The sequence below is a fragment of the Eucalyptus grandis genome, chromosome 9 (assembly GCF_016545825.1).
Source record: "Eucalyptus grandis isolate ANBG69807.140 chromosome 9, ASM1654582v1, whole genome shotgun sequence".
NCBI lineage: Eukaryota > Viridiplantae > Streptophyta > Magnoliopsida > Myrtales > Myrtaceae > Eucalyptus > Eucalyptus grandis.
The window spans coordinates 25337729-25359435 of record NC_052620.1 but is presented as its reverse complement, the minus strand read 5'-3'; the positions used below and the strand labels follow the sequence as shown (position 1 = coordinate 25359435).

Sequence of the window (21707 nt, the reverse complement as noted above, 5' to 3'; positions counted from 1 at the left end):
TACAGATAACCAGCTGACAGCCAACTCCTAGTCTTCTCAACGTGCTTTTATTTGCCAGTTGGATGCTGTCATAGTCAGGAGTCAAGTCAATAATAATATTTTTTCTTTTGAACAAGTAAATAATAATTGAAATATGAGAAGGTGCATCTGTTCTTCCAATAGCAAAATAAAGAACAATTTCGCAGCAGTTGCTTCCCTTTTACTGGTTAGCCTGTCTACCTTGATCTTATCAAGAATGACAAATGCTGTTGAATTTGCCAGTCGATGGCATTTACATCAGAAATTGAAGTCGACCGAACTGAATGAAGAACAAGTAGCAAAATAAAGAACAATTTCGCAGCAGTTGCTTCCCTTTTACTGGTTAGCCTGTCTACCTTGATCTTATCAAGAATGACGAATGCTGTTGAATTTGCCAGTCGATGGCATTCCGAACTGAATGAACGTCTGGCCATCAAAGTCGATATTGCAGAAAGATCATACGATTTGGGTTTTAAAATTACGGATCAAAGGACGTGATCAAGACAAAGAAGTCAAACAAGGTGCAGAAAATGCAGTATATACCTTTTTCCATATTGGGTGGGAGAGTTGGAAGGTTGGTTGATGATATACACCAGAAATGTAAAGTTACTTAAGACAACATCTTGCACTGCATTCAGAAATGACATCACATAAATGACGTAATAGGCCATTGATCCCGGTCTGGGTTGACCCAAGAACAGTACTCCAAAGGTCTTTGTGTTCACACACTTAACAACCAGATATTGACAGGATCCTGTTCACATGAAGCCTAAATAAAACAAAGAAGACTTTCAATGATTCTCAGCCGTTTGATTCTTACAGTTCGAGAAAAAACACGGCCCCCAATGCTTGGACAAGCCCTCCGTATCAATAATTCAATGCAGGACAAAAAAAAGGTGGGTGGCAAGATGCAACACATCTTCCTTCACTTTACTAAGCAAGGCATCTTGACCAAGACCAGTACTAGGATTTAATTAGTTCACACTTGGAATGGATTCACTAGTTGCAGTTTCCATCAAGCAGCGTCTTTGGCCTTGCAATATATTTAAAGACCTCAACTGTTCAGACTCTTCATAAGTTGAGCGGTGAGCTGAGTTGCATCCGCGATTATCATCATTCAAGAATTCAGATCACAGGTTGCATACAAACAGATCAATATGTATCCCTCGCCCAACGAGCCTCCGAAGTACAGTGTAGAGGGCCATCCGGGTCATCACGTTCCCACTTCTGGGTATCCCAACCCGATGACGAGCTCAGTCCAAGCAGTTGCTCCTCCATACCCTGCCTCCAATTTCCAGCCTCATGCGGCTGCTGGCAAATGGTCCACTAATCTTTGCCATTGTTGCGATGATCCTGCAAATTGTGAGCCCGTGTGAAGAATTGTTTTATTGAATCTAAAGGATTTAATTTCAGCTATATCGACTACTTCATAGTGTATCCTAACAAGAATTTCCGTTCTTGCTTTCTTGTCCTAGGTATAATCACTTGCTTTTGCCCTTGCATCACATTCGGGCAGATTTCTGAGATAGTGGACAGAGGTTCCACAAGTAAGCCTTGCAATTGATGATGATCTCTCTAGCAATATAATGTTACTTGGACATATTTTTCTAGGTTTCTATTACTAGATATTGATGTTTGCAATCGCATGACTTTTAGATTGTGCTGCGAATGGCACGGTGTACGGGCTACTGGCGATGACCGGATTTGCATGCCTATACTCATGCTTTTACCGATCAAGGCTGAGGGGGCAATATGACTTGGCAGAGGATCCATGTGTTGATTGCTTAGTTCATTTCTTCTGTGAAGCTTGTGCTTTGTGTCAAGAATACAGAGAGCTCAGGAACCGGGGCTATGATATGGGAATCGGTAATTCACTTCCATCCATTACCTTTTTGTATTCAGAAGTTATCTTAGCCGGAGCGTCCGAAATGTATTCTGATAAAATGCAAGGTAATTTAAATCATAGGCAAGCCCGGGCAGTATTTACGCTGATCAGGTTTAATTTCAACCTATGAGACATTGCTGCCACATCTTTCCAGTTCTGTGCTAGCCTCGATCAATGGGAAAAGTGATCTTGCATCCCTATGCTTAAGCATGGATATCCTTAGGCGTGGACAACAAATTCTTTCTGGAGTTAGGATTGTAACATCCAGCTTCAACGAAATTAAGACTAGGCAATAGGCCTTCTCTGATGTAGACTTCTCACCTGCAGCTCTATGTCATAGATGATGATGAAAGCAGAAACAAAACATAAGTCAACTTGGACTTACTATATGCTTGATTAGTTCCTTCCCAAAAGTCACTGGCATTGTTGCTGCCTCATATTTTGACGCATGATAGGACGATCAATGTTTACTTCCGTATGTCTTGTTCATCTAAAGTGTTCTCCATGGGTTTCTGCATTGAGATTCAGTGAAATTTTTGAAATTCATAAGTTGACTTGCAAATTCTCTGCTTTTTGAATGGATGAAGGATGGGAAGCCAACGTGGATAGACAGAAGAGGGGCGTTATGGTGCCTCCTGTTATGGGTCAGAGCATGACAAGATGAAAACTACTTGTCCTGATGAATGTCCATTATTATCTTTGAAGTGGGATGAAGAAAGAAGGAAAGAGAAGAAATTCTACATCAGTTAATGTCTTACTACAGTTGCTTTTACTGCCTTGTTAGGGGATATTAAGATTGGTTCCAAAATCATCGTGCACATAGCAGCTGCTCTCAGTGTTCTTGTACTCTGTCAATTGTCAATCGTTGATTTGTATATGTGTTTGAGACAAGTGAATCCGATGAAGAGAAATAATGATTGTGGTTGCATTTTCCTGTGTTAGGTTGGGTGTCTTTAATAATGAACTTGTATCTCTTCATTCTACAAATGTTTTCCCTGCAGTATCAATGGAGTTAGCTCATTGTGTGCGGGAAAATTTGATTATTTGAGTATATGAAGTGGCTTGCCAGACAAGACTCAAGAATTGATAGTTAGACTATAATCAATCGTCTTTAATAAGTTACATGAGTATTGGTGGCATTATCGCTTTAGCATACAGTCCCGTTGACCCCTCTCTTTTGCCACGGTATGAAGAGAACCAAGACGGCTCCATCAGTCCTCTGATATTTCCCAGAGAACTCTATTAATGGCATTATCAGCATTAGCATACAATCCTGTCATTCAATTAGTGTCATGTTAAATTGCAAAGACCTCCCATTTTCTATCTTGAGCTTGTAAGCAGAGCAATGGCAATTGATCCAGATGCTACAGCAATCGCGCTATCATCATCTTGATTCTGACCAATCATTTCCAGGAGAAACCCTGATAAAGGAGAAAATTTTCAGTTATCAAGTCACTCAAGAGGCTGAATTTAAATTGCTATCTATCCAAATGATCCATGGAAGAAGATATGTGCACGTTCTTACTGTAGATTTATGCCATTTTTGTCCTGTAGGGCATCGGGAATGCTACCATTTAACTTATTGTTCTGCAGTAATCTGTGAAAATGAAAGAAAGTCACTAGAATTCATATGATCTTATGGAAATTCTGTGGAAAGATACTGAAAGCTAGTTTCTCTTCCACAATGCTGAAACTTACATCTCACGAAGATTTGGTAGTTGGCCCAGCGATTCAGGAAGCGATCCTTCAAATTTGTTATTCTCCAAATGCCTATGTGAGATGGTGCAAACGAAGATAAATTTAGTTGCCCGTAAATGGGGGAACGTGATTAGGATGGATAATTATTTTAGGGCAACATACAACGTTTGAAGTGCCTTCAATGACGCCATCTTTGGGATGGTCCCCGACAGTTCATTCCCTCCTAACCAGCTAAAAAGCAAGTAATCAAATTACCAAGTGGCGGGAATGAATGAAAATAGAATATGCCGTGGACAGAAAGGAGAAAGTTACTTACAGATTCTTGAGTGCCGTTAAGTTGGATATACTTGGCGGCAATGACCCAGACAATCCAGCATTTGTTAAGTTCCTTCAAATGGTTCGTGCATTTCTACTTTCAGTGAACTTGGAATCTTATAAAAGAAAGAGCTGGTGGCCAGCAGAGTAAAGTTAAGATTTTTACACATTCACAATCTGATGAACTTACAGAGTGATGACTCGGGCTAGCTTTCCTTGAGAACATGTGACTCCAGTCCACGAGTGCTGTTGAGGTAGGCATGGATCGCCGTTCCAATCAGAAGGTGGGTTGTTCAAGCTTCTCGCTAGTTCTTCCATGGCCATCACTATTGAACACAAAATAAGCTACTATATTTACATGACCACGAGAAGATGGTACCTCTTACTTGGCAAAAACATCAGAAAAATAGGCCATGCCGCAATGCTAGATTATAAGTTCAAGACATGTACCATCTCTTGTGAGAGTTCTCCCTGCTAGGGGCAGTATCTGCAAGACCTCGCCTGCATTGATCAACGGCCCAACAGGTATCCCATCCCCTGGAGTCAAGGAGATTTCGGTCTGCCCTGAGAGAGGCCATTGTGTTGCGTAAACCGTCACTCCACTGGTTGTGACATTGAGCTCAGAGTAGAACTTCTTGCCATTTATGGACACGTCGAAGACCCTCCAGCTGTAGGGGCTCGGCGATCTGTTATCTTGGAAGTAGAGAGAAATATAGTAAATGCTGCTAGGGAGAGATACCGGTGGCCACTGGACTTTAAGGGTCTTCCCTCTGCTTGTCGTGATTGCCGTGGCAAATGCGTTTGCTGGTGGGAGATTCCAGAAATCAGAAGTGTCCACTTTGGACTGGCTCTTGACGACAGGGTTTACGCTCATGAACGGTTGCCAGAAACGGTTGAATTCGTCGTCTGGATACCTAGGTTTGCACAAATTAGTACATCAAAATATCAGAAAGACCCTCAAGCTTCAGTTTCAACTTTCTTCCGTCTCTTTTTCAAAGAAACAAATGCGGCATGAAATGAATCCTACAATTTAAACTGACAATACCTATCCCGTCTAACCTATTCTTCCATAACATTCTCCTAAAAGTAGCTCCAAGATGATTGCGACCTGACCTTCCCAGTCTGTGCTAGTCCTTAATTAATTATACTAAAAACAACACCAATTCTGAGTGTTCTTACGCAGGAAATTTTGATTTCCTTCATTCGTAGTCTGAACATTAGCTTCTCCGTGCCAGTTTTAAAAATCAGCTAGCAATGTTTGCAAACGCTTCAACAATTGGGAATAGAAAGCAGTAGAAATGCAGGGCAAAACATTTGTAATGAACTAGTGGGAACCAGGAATGAATTTAATAAGGACGACGTTATACTTCTCACCGAATTATGTCCTCGCTATCACCAAAACTGCTCCGAGCAACTGTGCTAAGCGCATGCTTCTTGAAGTCGTTGCTGTTATACACGGAATCATCAAGATACTCAACTTCTAGGACCGAAATAAACGGGTCGGAAACTGTATGCTCGGTCCTCGCGAGGCAGATGCTCAATGTCTTCCCCAAAGCAGCCACATAGATCTCGTAGTAGGAGCTGAGTCCATTGGCATAATCCTCCGTGGTATTGACCGTACTCCACTTGGTACCGTCCACAATCTGGTCGAAAACTGGGGGCTCCTTCCCTCCATCGAAACCTCCATAGAAGTACGTCGTCTTCACGAGGTATTTCCCGCCTTTGATGACCGGGATCACGTAACAGTATTTCCGCGCCGACTTGTCAGGGAAGTATCTCAATGTGGTCAATTCAGGCAACACATTGGGAGTCTTGATGGCGGTTTTGTTCCCCACGGAGATGAAGCCGTCGTCCAGAATGTACTTGAGGCTGCCTGAGGATGACTCTTCTGATGCTCCACAGTCGATCAGAAAGCCTGCATTTTGGCCATTCATGGATGAACCAATAGGACCCAAGAATCATGGGATTCAAGAACCCTCTTGTTTCCTTGTCATAAAAGGGGAGAAATGTTCGAATTTCATATCTTTCCTTGGATTAAACGTTCACAAATATATGGAATTATTCCCCAAAATTGATGAACATACAGAAGAAAATGTGCTTATTCAGAAGAGAGATCCATTTTTCCATGTTTATGTGATTGGAATTGTATCATAAGATATGTGTTGAGAGGTTACCTCTGGGGGCAGGGCTTGAATGAGCAAAGAGAGGGATGCTAACAAGCCACAGGAGGAAGATGGAGAGGCACATCTTTCTCTTGGGAAAGTAGTTTCCCGGAAAAAGAAAAAGATTGATGGAAAATGGGAAGTTCTATTTTCTGGGAGGGAGGAGGGAGAGAGAGAGAGAGAGAGAGAGAGAGAGAGAGAGAAGGAAGGTGATGGACATGGCCAGGATTGTCGAGGCAGGTTGGTGGACACGTCAATGGCTGTGCTTGAAGATAGAAACTAAAAATTGAAGGGGAGATATATAGATTGATGGGACAAAGCTTGATTGGCTTTCGTCAATGTCATGGAGGGCATTGGATCTTGATTTTGCTTTCTTTCCTTTGTCATTGTTGCCATCATCACCATCCCGTGATCTATATTATTAAGAATATTTTGTCGTATTCAGTTGTTATTATAAATGTTATTATCAATTTTTATTTTTACTTAAATTTATGAAAGTTGATTACTATTTTTCATGATCGAAAAATCCATGAACACTCATCCTGTTGCGTGTTTACATGCTTATATGTCAACAAAAATTCAGATGCAACGGATAAATAATCCATCATCAATTATGTTCGTAAATCAATCGATTTAATTATGTCAAAGCACAATTTGGATAATTTATAATATTTATTTATTAAAAATCGTTAACTTGCATAGAGGAGCGCCTGTAGCTCAGTGGATAGAGCGTCTGTTTCCTAAGCAGAAAGTCGTAGGTTCGACCCCTACCTGGCGCGGAATCAAGTGAAAGCATGTCCCCTTTTTTTTGGGTCGCGTTGACTTCGGAGCCACGTGGTGCCCTACGAAAGGCGGATGCAGCGTCTGGTCGTAAACTGGAGACACATGCGATAAGAAAAACCCCCGCGATCTCCTCTCCTGTTTTTGGCTCGAAAAACCCTAGCTTTTGTCGGATTGAGGGAGCTCGGTTTGGGAACCTCAGCGCCACCGCCGGTGCTGCAGCCATGAAAGCCTTCGACATAAGCAATGGCGACACCCTCTCCGTCGCCCTTTTCACCGACGTCACCAATTCCAAGTACCTCTCTCTCTCTCTCTCTCTCTCGTCCATTCGGTGTCTGCTTCTCGTTTCTTGAAAGAATCGGCAAAGACGTAGACGTATCGTACATCTGGAAACCGTGGAACTCTCTTGGCTCGCCGGGTTGCGTTGATTCTGGACCGTTTGTGCGTCAGAAATGGAGGGAGGAACTTTAAGAAACATTCGACTGCTCTTTTTTCTGGTGATTTCATGGCATGCGCTGAGAGAAAGCTCGGTGATGGTTCTAGTTATTGTTGTTGGGCTTAGAAATTAAGGGGAGCGGAGAGGAGAAGAGCGAGTAGAATTGTGAAGATTACGGAGATAATAATAGTAGCGGCGATAATTAGGCGGAGAGGGCGGAATCGGAGACGGCAGCTGAGGTTTAGCCTGCCAGTAGGATGGGATGTTCTTTTGGTGGCGGTAACCTAAAGAAGTCGAGCCGGTCAATGCCATGTCCTCGGCAGATTTAGGTCCCTGGAAGTGTTCACCAGTCACTTTAAAAACTTCTTATTTCTCATCTAGACCGACGATTTTACAGTCTCCCCGATAGCATCGAATTGGTGTGTTTGATGGATTTCCACTGTTTGGCTATTTTCCAAAGATATCGACCCATTATTTTCCTACGTGAGCCATAGGAAGTTCTGTATTCCTCTTTTACTTTCAGCCAATACAGCATCTGAAGGTGGAAATGAATGTATATGCATTGTTTATCCTCTTATTTGTCTACCTGTTGTCTAGGATGCTCAACTGAATTATCACTCATTTGCCACCGGCCGCTCTTTTTTTCTAGCCCTCATTGAAATTAGTTAGCTGGATTTAACTTCTTTAGGTTGCGTTCAGTTGGTGGGTATTTTCTGTCCATATTTGCAATGCACCATGAGCTTACTTGAAGAATAAGGCTCTTTTAAAGGACTTGACATCCTTTTGTCAAAATGCAGGGAACTTTTGGATTCCATGCAGGCTGGAACTTTGGAACCAGAGGTTGCTTTTCTTAATGCTCTGCTGGTATGTGTTATGTGGGCATGACTTCGAATTTTTATGATGTTTCTTCTCCACATGTTGTGCTTAGCATTGTTTCTTACGGAAATTATGTTTGACAGATTCCCGATATCTTCCCTGTTCTAGCCGCTGCACATAAGACTCTTCTATCCAATTCTCGAGGTTCACTGACTACCCGCACTCTCCATTCGGAGCTTGTTTACAACTATTCAGGGTCTAAGCATGTATGTAAGCTTGTTTTTTTTTTCTTTTTTGTCACGCTACTTTCACCTGGGAAAAAATAATGAAGAGTGAAAGTTTTCTTCTGCTTTATTGAAAGTTAGCGTGGTTGCTAACCTCTCGGTGATTTCAATTTTGTTAGATTACAGAATCCTTGAAACGATGTGGCATCTCGGACAGCTCAACCTATGTTCTTGCTGCTCGTTTCAACGGATCACCTGATGTGGTATCTTGTTCTATCATTTGGTTTTGCTGCAAATATCTTGAATTTTTCATTGAATTAGGCCATGACAGCAATTTTGGCCATGACTTCATTCCCGCCTTGTACTGTCAGATGAAGGCCATTGCTGCACTTATCAGTGGGAAAGAAATTAAGTTGGAAGAACTGGAAGGGAAAGCAAACGTAGCCCAGATACAGAAGGTGTGCCAGTTCGTTCTTTTAATATGCTATAGACTACTAGCAGCTTTTCGTTTTGTCAGTATTTTGATACTCACCTAGCTAAACAATCCAAAACTTTTATTCACTGCAGCACTACAAGATACCTGGCCCAGAATTGGGAATATCGTCACTCGCAGATGCCATTACCTGCCGCATTGCCGCAAGGGACGCCTTATGAAAGCAGACGCGACTTCCTGCTTGTCTGTTCCCACTCCAGATGTTTCCTTTGCACACTAGTCTTTAGATATTGAGATATGGAGAGAATGCCGAGTGCTGCGAAAAAAAAGTTACTATGTTTAAACAGATATTAGAATCAGAATGTTGCTGTGAATATTGCTGCAATGCAAATTATGGCCACTGGAGTGCATGATTTTCTCTGTGTCAATCATGTGTTTTTCCTCTGAAAGAAATTTGGCTCTTATCTGCAAATCACGCATGTGCTAGTGAGCTTGAAATCCTCTATGCGAAATGCTCATTTGCGGCCCACGAATGTTGTCATGGACTGGCCCAATTAGAAGACGGACCTGATTGGGCAATTCGGGCCGGCCCAGAACAGCAATCCCGGCCCAGGCAATGAAATGAAAGGCTAAGCCAGACGACGCCGAGCTGGAAAGCGCGCCTGTGACGTGTCCGGCTCGCGGAAGGAAAGGGGGGCACCCCGGGAAAGGAGCGGTCGGTAAAGAGACGGGGCTACCCCTACTTTGCACTTTGCTTTGCAGCGAAGCAAACGCCGGCGTTTGGCCGACGCTACTCGGTCACAGCCCGTGATTCTAGCTTTCCTATTTATGCCCCCCGCGGCTGTAACTAACTATCATTTCTCTCGAAATCCTCTCCAATCCTCTCCCTTCGTCAACGCGAAATCAGTCATTTTCGTTTTTCAATTCCCGAGAAAACTGACAGTCGAATCGCCATGGGAGGCTCGCACAGCCGCGAAGATCTCGAGATCGATTCCTCCGACGAGGAGGACGCCGGCGGCGACTACGATTCCGGTCGAGAAGAATACGAGGACGCCGAGGAAGGGCACCACCGCCGGAAGGAGCCTCACCGGGCCGCCGCCTCCTCTTCGTCCTCGGGTACTACTTCTCAATCCCTGAGCTCGCTCGACGAGATCGACGCGAGGCTGAAGGCTCTCAAGGTCAAGTACCCGGCGGCGTCGCGGCCGCCCAATTCGGTCAAGCTCTACCTCCACATCGGCGGGAACACGCCCAAGGCGAAGTGGATCGTCTCCGATAAGTTGACGTCTTATAAGTTCGTGAGGACGTCTAGAGTCGGCGGCGGCAGCGGCGGCGGCGACGACGATGATGATTACGAGGAGGAAGAAGAGGAGGAGGCGGTCGGCGGTGGAGAGGGGTCCTGGTGGGCTTTGAAGGTGGGGTCGAAGGTGCGCGTTAGGGTTTCCAGTGATATGCAGTTGAAGATGTTCGGCGAGCAGAGGCGCGTGGATTTTGTGAGTAATGGTGTCTGGGCGATGAAGTTTTTCACTAACGAGGAGTATCGGAGCTTCGTGACGAGGTTTCAGGATTGTTTGTTTGAGAATGTGTACGGGCTGAGGGCAACTGAGGAGAATAAAGTGAAGGTTTATGGGAAGGAGTTCCTTGGGTGGGTTAAGCCCGAGGTGGCGGACGATTCGGTGTGGGAGGACGCGGAGAATGATCTGAGGAAGAGCCCCGAGCTGTCGTCGCGTGAGCATCCGAATCCGGACTTGATGGAAGAGTTTGAGGAGGCTGCAAATGGCGGAATCCAGAGTTTGACTCTCGGCGCATTGGATAATAGCTTCTTAGTCAATGATGTGGGTGTTCAGGTGTATAGGAATTCGGCGCATGGGATTAGAGGGAAAGGCGTTTATGTGAAATACGACAGTGGGAACAAGAAAGCGGGTTCTAGCTTGTCGGAGACGACCCCAAAGAAGGCTATGTTAATGAGGGGAGAGACTAATATGATGTTGATGAGTCCTTTGAAGGAAGGGAAACCCCATGCTTCGGGGCTTCAGCAATTGGATATTGAGACGGGGAAGATTGTGACTGAATGGAAGTTCGAGAAGGATGGGGCAGATATTACGATGACAGATATTACAAATGACACTAAAGGCTCACAGCTGGATCCCTCAGAATCGACATTTTTAGGGTTGGACGATAATAGGCTCTGTCAGTGGGATATGAGAGATAGGAGAGGGATTGTGCAAAATATTGCGAGTTCGAATTCTCCTGTTTTGCACTGGACTCAGGGTCACCAGTTTTCACGGGGAACGAACTTCCAGTGCTTTGCGACCACTGGGGATGGCTCAATTGTTGTTGGTTCCATTGATGGTAAGATAAGGTTGTACTCCAAGACTTCAATGAGGCAGGCCAAAACTGCATTTCCCGGGCTTGGTTCTCCGATTACAAATGTTGATGTGACTTACGATGGAAAGTGGGTGCTGGGAACAACGGACACGTACTTGATTCTTATATGCACTCTGTTCACCGACAAAGATGGGAGGACAAAAATTGGATTTACTGGTCGCATGGGAAACAAGATTCCAGCTCCTCGACTGTTGAAGCTGACTCCATTGGATTCACATTTGGCCGGCGGGAACAATAAGTTCCATGGTGGCCACTTCTCATGGGTAAACCTCATTTCTTTCTTTTATTCTTACCTTGTGCAGTAGAGTCGCCTTTGATTCATCTACAAATGAATGCATTGGTGGATAGTGTTATTTGTAGTTCCACTATCTGTCCCATTTTAGGCTTTGGATATATGGGTCTCTGTGATTTGTTCACTTAGCAATCATTTATCAAGCTATCATGAGCTTTTGCATCATGCAGTCCATATCTCTGTGAATAGAAATTTTGTTGCAACGCTTATTCTTGTGGTTCAGTCAAATCCATTAAAAATTCTGGGGAAGTTGGAAGCTTTCTATTTCAATATGCTGCCATCATCTATTAACTTGTCAAGAAGGCAGGCTGTCTTACTGTTTGGGTATGAGAACTAACGCGTTATAGCTGGATCTATGTTCCAGACTTAACTTTATGTTTATGCATTGATAGTGTTTTTTGGGCTGTCATTTCTTTTATTACCGAAAATGCATCTGTATGCACTTGAATATAACTTCACGTATTTTTTTATCTAATTTTTTGAATTGTTTTTTGTTTCAGGTTACCGAGAATGGTAAACAAGAAAGGCATCTAGTAGCAACGGTGGGAAAATTCAGCGTGATATGGGACTTCCAGCAAGTGAAGAACAGCGCACACCAGTGCTACCAGAATCAGCAAGGCCTTAAAAGCTGTTATTGTTACAAGATTGTGCTGAAGGATGAATCCATAGTTGAAAGCCGCTTCATGCACGACAAGTTCGCTGTCAGCGACTCTCCAGAAGCTCCATTAGTGGTGGCGACCCCCATGAAAGTTAGCTCCATCAGTCTCTCTGGCAGGAGATAGTACAGTCTGTTGATTTCCGAATCATGTATAGAATAGAAGTTTCTTTTGTTGCCTTGTAGCGCGCAAATTATGTAATTAGATCTCCTTTTTCTTCTTTTTCTTTTTTGAGTTTATCCTGCTCTGACTTTTGAGTTGTGATGCATAAAGTTTGCTTGTACCTTGCTGACTTACCTCTCCTTTCCCCCAGTGTGAATGAAGATGACTTAAAACGTTTGTCTGAAGATTTGAGAGTGGTGATGAAATTTTATTTGAAGTTTTAAACAAACACGAGGGTCCTGTTGAGAGGAAGATTCGATGAAGTCTTAAGCTATTCATCGCTTGAATAAATGCTTCCAGGAAAACCTGCTATCCCGAGCTCCAGAAAAGAAGCCAAAACGCCTCTCGGTTTTCGCTTGTGACAGATCAAGTCCTATCCGAATGCCTGGTAGCTAACAAATTCCACGCTATATACCAAGGAAATCGTCCAATTCCATGAGAGCTTGCTCGTCTCAATAAGCAACGCCGTGATCTCTTGGTCAGTGCAAGCTATAAGACCAAGCAAAGCTGAAATCTTCACGCACGTTCCTCGTATGCATGCAACTATCTCAATAGGCAAATGATTATTCAGAATGCACAATTAGGATTGAACAACGGAACTCAAGGGGAGTGCCATTCCATTATGAAATGGTAACTTCCACACTGTTCCAAAATGAAAACTTAAATGCGCTTGGTCTCCCACTGTCGTGCCATGCCTAGATTTGTAAATTATTTCAACTGCATAACCTCTAGCTACGATGAACTCTGAGCATAATACAGGGCAATTGTTGTAAAAAGACAAATGCTTACACTCATCAAAATTACAGCCAAATGCTCAATTTATGGCAGTGGTTGTCCCAAATGGAAAGCTCCTCTTGGAAGTGAACAAAAATAACTCAAAAAAGCTAATCGCCATCCAGGAGCTCTTTGTTGTCTTCCCACTAGTTCTCATGAACCTTACAAAACAGACCATCCACGTTCTTTAGGATGAGTCCTAATAACAAGGCAAAAATGAAAGAGAAAAGAAGATCCATGCTATTCACAATGTCCCTAGCGCCCTATACATTACTTTATGGCACGAGCATCCCAAGTCCTGATTGATGAGGCAAAAAAAGGGTGAAGGAACTCCGGATCAAGCATATTCAAATCTGACCCTGTCCACCTTCCTCCTTGAGAACTCTACCATCTCAGCCTTACTCACCACAGCACTGAAAGTTTTCAGCTCAAATGGGGCCACTGCAAGTATGATCTGAGGCTTCAATCCCTCCTCAAATCTAAATGCACAAATCACCTCATCTGCCAACAGGGAAGGAACAAAAGTTGCTAGTCTATGAAACTGTACCTCATATTCTGCCACTGTCAAGTTATTTTGTTTCTGATTGATTAAGTCTCTTTCCATATGAAGGTGCAAGTACTTTGAGTCACTGCCCTCTGGATTATATGAATCCTGTTCTCGCTGGGGTACCTCGATGGCATGCCTCTTCTTTTGCACATCATCCCCATCCCCTTCTACCTCATGGAGGCATTTCTCAACTAAAGAAGCTTTTCTCATAATATCCCTATACACCTTCAGTTTGAACAGCATCACCAATGCCTTAATTTGAGGCCTCAATCCCCCTTAAAAACTTTGAGCAAGGACCTCATCACTGTCCACCCATGGTGGCACAAACCTCGCCAGTTTACTAAATTGAGCTTCATACTGAATACAGTCAATTTCTTCTGCTTCAGGTTGATGAGATCTTCCGCCATTTGAACACTGTTTGGGATGTACTGTGCACAGAAAGCATTTTCAAAGCTATCCCAAGTACATGGCTCTGTGCCCTGTTTGCACTTACTTTTCTCAAGCTGCCACCAGATGATGGCAGTCCCGCTCAACCTATAGGTGGCATGATTCACTCTCTTCATCAGAGCATCCAAATACATTGAAAAGTTCATTTTAATTAACCAAGCCACAGCCTCTGAGTGGTTGGCACCCCCAAAAAAAGTCGGTGGATTTAGTTTTGCGAAGTTATTACGATGCTCTTGCCACCTGCACTGAGCTTGAATACCAGCACACTGTTGTTGTATCTCCTGAGATACATCCCTTTGATTTGCAGTCTGCACAGGTCTGGCCCCAGCTAGCTGCCGCCACCCTGCTCGTGTCTAACAGTATTGTTGACTGAATGCATCTCGTGATGCATGGGAATTTCCTTGAGCTGCAGCTGACCTTCCAGTCTGAGGTGCCATCTCAAACTAGAACCAAAACCGTCAAAGCAGATTTATCATAGAACTCAGATGTAACAAAGAAAATAGCAATGAAAATTTTCAACAATTGAAAAGACTCTAATCAAGCTAATATTCACTGACGGTAGTGACTAAACATTGCCCCAGAAAAAATGCCATTAGCTGTAACTCATCTATAATTAGCCTTGCAGAGAGTAATCTCACGAGAAGAAGAAATAGCAGTGACCAAAATCGCTCTGCCAGATCTAGCCATATCTAGCCATATCTAGAAGTGAGGAAAATCAACATGATTGAGAAAGGGTATGTGATTTAACTAGAGTAAAATAGTTGCTCTACTGACATAAACAAGGATTACAACAATTTGTAGCCCATCATGTTTCAGAACAATTACTATCAACTAAACTAAAATGATTATTAGAAAGTTTCACCATACATATTCATTCCGCTTCAACTGGTGAGCTCTATTTACCGGTGATAATCTCCTCATTAAGACAATTCATATCTTAAAAAAGAAAAAGAGATTAAATAAAGCATCCACTCATTAGATCTATAAAAGGAATTACAATACATAATAAGATATAAACATTACTTACCCACTGCATTCTCCATGTGGTCATCAACATTAACCAGCACAAGAACGGCTCTCAACCACTCTTTGAGTGCAAATCATAACTTCCACTACCTTGGGCTTTGAAAGAATTCAAGCATACAACTCGATAAATTAAAAGTCAACTCTAAAGCAATAGTAATTACAAGAATAGAAAAAATATCCCAAGCATCAAAGATAGGATTTTATTTTAAGCCACTAGTCTTCCACCAAATCTAAAGGTCAAGATCAAAATTATTTTCATTTTTATTTTAGAGATACTGATCAAGCTTAGATTTGTTGTCATCACACACTTTTTGGTTAGAGTGCATAAAGGTTTTTCACCAAGCTTGGATGTCATACTTCTTGCTACATTCATTACCATCAGCATTGGCTTTAGAACCATTGCTACTAGCATTCAAACTTTGGACACTAAAATTTCAATCACTCGAAGCAAGAGAAGATTGCTCATAAGATTCATGCAAATGAATGTGCCTTTCACCTTAATAATGTATCTCATTAATTTTCGATTCATCATCAGAAATTTTTCCATACAAATGATTTACACAATGCAACTTTTTTGTAGGATCCAACGCATCTACAATCACCAACATCATATTCACTTTATCCAAACTCTCAAAACATTTGTCAAATTTCCCTTTCATTTTCGTACCCATAGCTTGAAGTTTAGAATTCAAAGCATCCAATGCATATTTGAAATATTTTTACAAAAGAGCTATATCTCAAAATAATAATTTGAAGCACCGTATAAACTCTCAAACATTTAATTGGTGGCATTATAGAAAATTTTTGGAAATTCTAAAGGAATAATCATATTTTCCCAATTATCATCTTTAGGAAGATCATGGTTAAGCTCAATTACAAAATATAAATCATCTTCTTCCATTTTTCAAAAGCTTTTCTAAACTTTATCGTCGTATCTAACAAAAAGTAAGTGGAGTCTCATTTAGTGATGACATCAAGAATAACCAAACCCTTGTAAACGACCTTTTCACTCTCAATAAAAGATCGAAATGTTGACTCTCATGAGAGATTTGCTTACATACCTAATCACGTTTCGAATATGTGCAATAGATTCGTGTACCATAATCAAGTCATCTTTCACAATCAAGTTCAACTAAGCGGTGCACCTCGTGTAAAAGAGTACCATTTTAGATCAACAACCTTCTCTTGAAAGTTTTTCCTTTAAATAACTAATAGCAATATAATTTGAACTAGTATTATCCATGTTGATTGTGGTCCTTTTTTTCTATTCTTCATTTGTAAATGCATTTCTTCACCATTTTCCTAATCTCCCTACATCTATAACTATGCATTATCACAAAATTGATAATTCTTTTATGTAACTTCCAATTTTCATCAATAAAATATACAGTAAAACAAATAATTCAGGTTTTGAATAAAGCTTTATGTATTAGTTATGAGTGTAATCCTAAAATTAAGTTTATAAAAAGTAAGTCTTCAAACAAGTTCTTTTATAGAAATACAACTTCATGCAATCTCTAGTCACTATAAAATATGAAATATGTTTGAAGAGAGGTTGTAACTCAGTGACAAACTCATGCAATATAATATGCTCAACTAAGAAAAAAGGTTGTTCATCAACGATGATGAACCAATCAAGCATATGCCTAAAACATTATTGATTAAATGTTTCTATTGATAAGACACTATCAATACTAAAACCCCTGTCCTACCAGTCACATCTATATTATGTAGTGCAAAGAATTTTTAACTCTTATTTACATTTGAGGAAACTTTTTACATGCTGTTAAGTGTTTTCTCATTGTAAAAGTACCGTTAACAGCACGGCACTTATACACACCTATAATGAATGCACTTCACCTAATATGCTTTTCCATTCTCATCTTTGATTCTTGATTCCAACAATCGAATGTATATTTCTTACCACAGGGAGGAAAACGAGAATCAAGTACCTTGGTTATCACACTCATGGTTGAGGATGGCTCTTCTTCACTTTCATTGCCCGACAATTCCAATTCGGTGATTGGAGTCATCTCCTCACATCTCTCCTCCTCCATTGACATGTTATCTTGGTATATTAACTTCACACATACACAGAAATAATAGAATGTAACCAGAAATTTCAAAATAAAGTCAAACATTAACAAAATAGCACAACAAATTTCAAGCCCAAGTAGCATTTAGCTCTTGAATCTAATACTTCAAGTGTAGCACTTAGCTCGAGATCCAAATCACCAAAAATCAATCCCCAAAAGATGCATAGTCGCTATGAGTCCCGACAACTTTTAAGATGGCAACGCTTGTCTTAGAGATGGATAATGCTAACATGAGACAATGTTTTAAAAATTGGATCACACAAAGATACATTTACTGATCAAACACATCATTTTCATTAGGTCACCCTAAATGTAATTAAGCACGTGAAGTACCTTCATACACTTTGTTTCTCATTTATGAGAGTTGCATTACATAACATTGTCACAGGGTCATTATGGCACTAAGGAAAAAAAAGAAATAAGCAAACAACATGAGAACAGAATAGCCATTACCATACCTTAGTTGCAATTAATTGTCAAATTAGAGTGCTAAAAAAAAAAAAAAGCTCAGAATTCGATAACATATCCAATATTGGCCAAGTACAGAAATCAAGCATCAAAATCCCTAAAGGGACTCTGGTTATCGCGATTAGGATAATGTCACAATCAGATATTTTATAACAGTGATTCAAATACTTTTGATTTAGGACAATGAAACTTCACCCAATTTATAGATCTCAAAAAACTCCAACCAAGAGTAGGCTATGGAATCAACCAACACCAAACCCAACGACAATTGTGTTGGCAGTAGACCAGGAGTAGCTTAGAACTAAAATCCAACATCGCAATCACAAACCCAAAACAACATGTGCGCAAATTTCAACAGCTAGAGAAGGGGGGGGGGGGGAGGAGGATTTCACCAAACTCCTCGGGTCTGAGCTGAGGCCAGCGGCAGTGACAGCAAACGAAGGGCTCAGCGACCATTAAGAAGGGAAACAAAGTGAGTCGGAGAAGAAAGATAGAGATGAGATGCAGCGTCATGGAAGGGCTTAGCGTCACAGAAAAGAAAGACAAAGATGAGAAGTGGAAAGGAAACACACCGCAGAAAACAAAGTGAGTCGGTCCAATTCCCTTCGCGGTTCCAGTTCCTTAAAAAGTGGAAGCGGGAACTAGAACATCTCTCCCTAGAACCTGGAATTGGACCAATTATCCGGTTCTTGGTTTTACCTTGGAACTATACTCATCCCTTGTCATCAGACACTGGACTTTGTACCAAATCATCATCACATAGAACCGCATAAGGGAACACATGCTGCAACGACCAAATCATTTCGGATTATGAAAATACCAAATTTGCGTCCTGTCTCGACACAATCCCACAAAGCAGAGTTTCACCTGCCTAAAGAGCTCGTAAAATATATAGCTAGATTGCGTTTCTTTTCCCCTTTCTAAAACATGGGGTGTCCACATTTGTCAGAATACCTGATTAATGCCAACGGACACGAAAAGCATCCGAGAGAATAAAATGAAGGAACGGATGCGGCTACGAATGAATTAATCCCCATCACGACACGATCAAATTCGAGCCCTTTCAAACCCAGAATCAGAACAAAAAAGCAGAGCATCACCCGCCCAAAAAGCCGCCGCCCCGGAGACACGACATGGCTTATGGGTTCCCCTAAAACGGAAGAAAGGGCAAAGAAAGCGACGAACTTCGACCCACGAACCAAAAACACAAATTTTTTTTAAAAAGAAACATCTTGCAAATGCCCTAGATCAACCACATAAGCGCGAAGCACCGGCTCTATTTCTTCCCAATGAAAGCGTAGCAGCAACCCAAAACTCGGGAGAGAACGGGAAACGAAAGGGCCAGTCACCAAGCGTACAGCGAGAAACATCCGCACGCGGAGTCGAAGAACATCAACGCGGAGAGAATCTACTCACAGTGCACCCAGCTCGGCTCGCGGAAGGACCTGGAGAAGAAGAGCAACTCTTAACCGCGGAATGGAAGCGAGAGGAAGAAGGTGATCGGTGGTGGGTTTCGGAGAGCGGCGACGCAGTGGTCGAGCTTCGAACGCGAGCGATTCTACCCCGTCGTCGGATCGTATTTCTACAGTGCGCAGATCACTTCCTCGGACAAGAGAAGGCGCCCGCCTCGGGTTTAGCACAAAAAGAAGAAGAAGAACGAGGAGGAGGAGGCCCGAAAATCCAGAATTGATTTTTATTTATTTATTATTCTATTATTTAATTGCAGCGGGGGCGAAACAGGATAGAAAGAGGCGAGTGACGTGGAGATTTTGTTTTTATAATTCTATTATTTAATTGCGGCGGGGGCGAAACAAGCTGGAAGGAGGCGAGTGACATGGAGTGGAGAGATGCCTTGTCAGTTCCCGTTGGTTGTCGCCAGACAAAAAACGCGATACGCGACACGCCGTCTGACCAAAAACGCAGTCAAAGAGGTTCCCACGTCGCATTTAGTCAGAGCCTTCGCGTCTTTGACATTCGATCCAGCACACATTTATGGCAAGCAAACAGCAGGCGAGGAGAGCTGACGTCACTCCATCGGTCATTTTGCCGAAACCGGACGCTCTGGCCTTTTGAGAACTGGATAATATACTCTTTGTCTTATTCCCCACCATTTTCGTCACGTTTATTTCGCGCACGATTTCGCATTTGATCTAAGCAATTCGTCACATTGGAGCTGTAACTCTTCTACGTAATCATGCAGGGTGTAGTTAGTAGTTCAGGAAGAAAGAGCAATCAGAACGAATAGATCTCTCCCATTGAGCAATACTAAAACTGTGCTCGTACAAGTCGAAGGATCGTCGAAGATCGAAGAAAGATCGTCGACGATTGACGTTGAATGATGTGAACTGATTATACAATACGGCGAATTCATGAATCAAATGAGCGCACCGCCGGCCCGTTCGAGTCCGACGAATCGCCTCCCATGTCCATCCACATCGTCCACTGCCTCTCCATCTCGTCGTTATTGAACGTGTTCCAGAAGTCGTCTGCTTCCGTCTCCACCTTTCCCTTCCCCTTGTTCTCCTCCGAGTTCGACCGCATCGCCGAACTGTTATTATCCGAGCTCGAAGCCATCGGGTCTTGTCTCTGAGGAAGCGGCGCCGGGGGCGGGGGCGGCGGTGGCGGCAGCAAGAGCGAGTGGTCCTCGTGCGGGAAGTTGAGCTTCGCGCGCGCCCCGCGGAACTCGGTGGCCGCCTTGTCGTAGGCCCGCGCGGCCTCGTCCGCCGTGTTGAACGTCCCGAGCCAGACCCGGACGGCCCGCCTCGGGTCCCGGATCTCCGCCGCCCACTTCCCCCATGGCCGCTGCCTTACGCCCCGGTACTTCTTCTTACCCGCCACACGCGACGAGGACGACTGCCTCTTCTTGGTGGAGTTGCCGCTGCTATTCCTGTCATCTGCTTGGTCGGCGACGGGGGTGAAGAAGTTGCAACCGAGGCAGCCGCTGATCCTGCACACCTGGCACGTCTCGAGGTCGGAGAGGGCCACGAAGTCGCTGCCCCAGTAGTAGTTATCGCCGGCGGTGGTGGCGGAGGCGGAGGTGGGAGGGAGGTAAGGGACCGGGTCGGAGGGGGTGGAGCCGGAGACGACGTTCTTGAGGGCGGCGACCATGATGGAGAGCTCTTGCTCGTGGGTGAGGCGGCGCGGCGGCGGAGACGGCGGCTGCCCGGCTGATTCTGGGAGCCTCAGCCTGCGCATCTCTCTCTCTCTTGCTCTCTCTCTCTCTATCTCTAGCTTGTCTGCTCTGGTGAATTCTGCTCTTCTTCTGCTGCTGCTTCTGCTTCTGCTTCTGCAGGAATGAGAGAGTGATACGAGGTGGGGGAGGGTCAACGGGTTTATATACGCTGTGGTTGCCAGCTGGAACACCGCTCACACACGGTTTGGAATGTGGGAAAGTATTAGTGTTTTATTTGTTTAATGGGCCCGCACGTGCCGTAAACCGAGCATGTGGCGATATGACGTGGTTCAGGTGTAGGGCATTGGAGTGGGGCCCGGAAGTTTCGCGGCCCTTCCTCCTCCTCGGAAGCGATGGGTTGCTGACGGTTGTGCTGACGTCGGAGGTCAGGTCAGTGGGGCCCCTTCAAGAACAGGCCACCGGCTTAAGAGTTTTGGATTCTTTTCTTTTCTTTTCTTTTCTTTAATAGAATGGAGAAGAGTTTTTGGAAGAAATTCCAGGGAATCCATTTGATGCCGCGGATTATAATGTGAACGGCATTAAATCTTCATTCGATCAATATAGGTTATTCACGCTGTAATTTTTCTTTTGCTCACGCGCAATTTTTTTTTTTTCTTCTTTTTTGGTATTGTGTTTGATGAATCTATGAGTTATATTCCTCGTCAAACTATGCCTCTATTTGAGGGAAAATTAAAAGTAAGAGTTTGAAATTGAGCAATTTTCACAAAAAAAAAAAAATGGGCTTAGAATGGATTTTATCCCAATTAAAGGTTTGACAATTTAGTCTTAAATAACAATTTGAACTCCGCAGCCAGTATTTTCTAGCGAACAAAGTAGGGCAATTTTGTCCAAATTTTTTATAATGTTGCCTAAACCCTAAAAATCAGAAAGCCGCAAATTGAATTCACTAGTTCA

General features: G+C 43.0%; 5 protein-coding genes and 2 non-coding genes across 12 annotated transcripts; 4 read left to right on the top strand and 3 right to left on the bottom strand.

The window, feature by feature from the left end:
* The first annotated feature begins 891 nt into the window (after positions 1–891).
* Positions 892–2842, top strand: LOC104418741 (protein PLANT CADMIUM RESISTANCE 2). Its single transcript, XM_010030176.3, has 4 exons — positions 892–1380; positions 1494–1565; positions 1675–1884; positions 2491–2842. The coding sequence occupies exons 1-4, from the start codon at positions 1176–1178 to the stop codon at positions 2565–2567; spliced, it is 564 nt and encodes a 187-aa protein (XP_010028478.2). The 5' UTR covers positions 892–1175; the 3' UTR covers positions 2568–2842.
* Positions 2843–2969: 127 nt separating this feature from the next.
* Positions 2970–6354, bottom strand: LOC104418742 (probable LRR receptor-like serine/threonine-protein kinase At1g67720). 3 transcript variants are annotated; one of them, XM_039301370.1, is made up of 9 exons: positions 6091–6354; positions 5291–5831; positions 4367–4830; positions 4107–4242; positions 3918–3989; positions 3767–3832; positions 3602–3673; positions 3429–3500; positions 2970–3324 (listed from the first exon to the last, which is right to left on the bottom strand). In XM_039301370.1, the coding sequence occupies exons 1-9, from the start codon at positions 6161–6163 to the stop codon at positions 3288–3290; spliced, it is 1533 nt and encodes a 510-aa protein (XP_039157304.1). In that variant the 5' UTR covers positions 6164–6354; the 3' UTR covers positions 2970–3287. The 3 variants fall into 3 exon arrangements, 2 of the variants coding, with proteins under 2 accessions (XP_039157304.1, XP_010028479.1); XM_010030177.3 differs by having other exon boundaries at positions 3764–3832; positions 6091–6352; XR_005546311.1 differs by lacking the exons at positions 2970–3324; positions 3429–3500 and having other exon boundaries at positions 3764–3824.
* A 430-nt stretch (positions 6355–6784) lies between these two features.
* Positions 6785–6857, top strand: TRNAR-CCU. The gene has a single exon. It is a non-coding gene; the product is annotated as a tRNA-Arg (tRNA).
* Positions 6858–6981: 124 nt separating this feature from the next.
* On the top strand, positions 6982–9195 carry LOC104418740 (EKC/KEOPS complex subunit Tprkb). Of its 2 annotated transcripts, XM_010030175.3 has the most exons (6): positions 6989–7153; positions 8092–8158; positions 8254–8376; positions 8514–8597; positions 8706–8792; positions 8902–9195. In XM_010030175.3, exons 1-6 carry the CDS (start codon positions 7083–7085, stop codon positions 8986–8988), a joined length of 519 nt encoding a protein of 172 aa, XP_010028477.1. In that variant the 5' UTR covers positions 6989–7082; the 3' UTR covers positions 8989–9195. The 2 variants fall into 2 exon arrangements, with proteins under 2 accessions (XP_010028476.1, XP_010028477.1); XM_010030174.3 differs by having other exon boundaries at positions 6982–7153; positions 8514–8792.
* Positions 9196–9546: 351 nt separating this feature from the next.
* LOC104418739 (protein CYPRO4) lies at positions 9547–12447 on the top strand. Its single transcript, XM_010030172.3, has 2 exons — positions 9547–11415; positions 11945–12447. The coding sequence occupies exons 1-2, from the start codon at positions 9721–9723 to the stop codon at positions 12224–12226; spliced, it is 1977 nt and encodes a 658-aa protein (XP_010028474.1). The 5' UTR covers positions 9547–9720; the 3' UTR covers positions 12227–12447.
* A 526-nt stretch (positions 12448–12973) lies between these two features.
* LOC104420521 lies at positions 12974–19309 on the bottom strand. Of its 3 annotated transcripts, none has more exons than XR_005546527.1 (3): positions 19037–19309; positions 15058–18404; positions 12974–14473 (listed from the first exon to the last, which is right to left on the bottom strand). It is a non-coding gene; the product is annotated as an uncharacterized LOC104420521 (transcript). The 3 variants fall into 3 exon arrangements; XR_001981392.2 differs by having other exon boundaries at positions 15058–15152; positions 17009–19308; XR_005546526.1 differs by having other exon boundaries at positions 15058–19309.
* Positions 19310–19848: 539 nt separating this feature from the next.
* On the bottom strand, positions 19849–20907 carry LOC108954020 (ethylene-responsive transcription factor ERF109). The gene has a single exon (XM_018862777.2). The coding sequence runs from the start codon at positions 20813–20815 to the stop codon at positions 19988–19990; it is 828 nt and encodes a 275-aa protein (XP_018718322.1). The 5' UTR covers positions 20816–20907; the 3' UTR covers positions 19849–19987.
* Between the last annotated feature and the right edge of the window lie 800 nt (positions 20908–21707).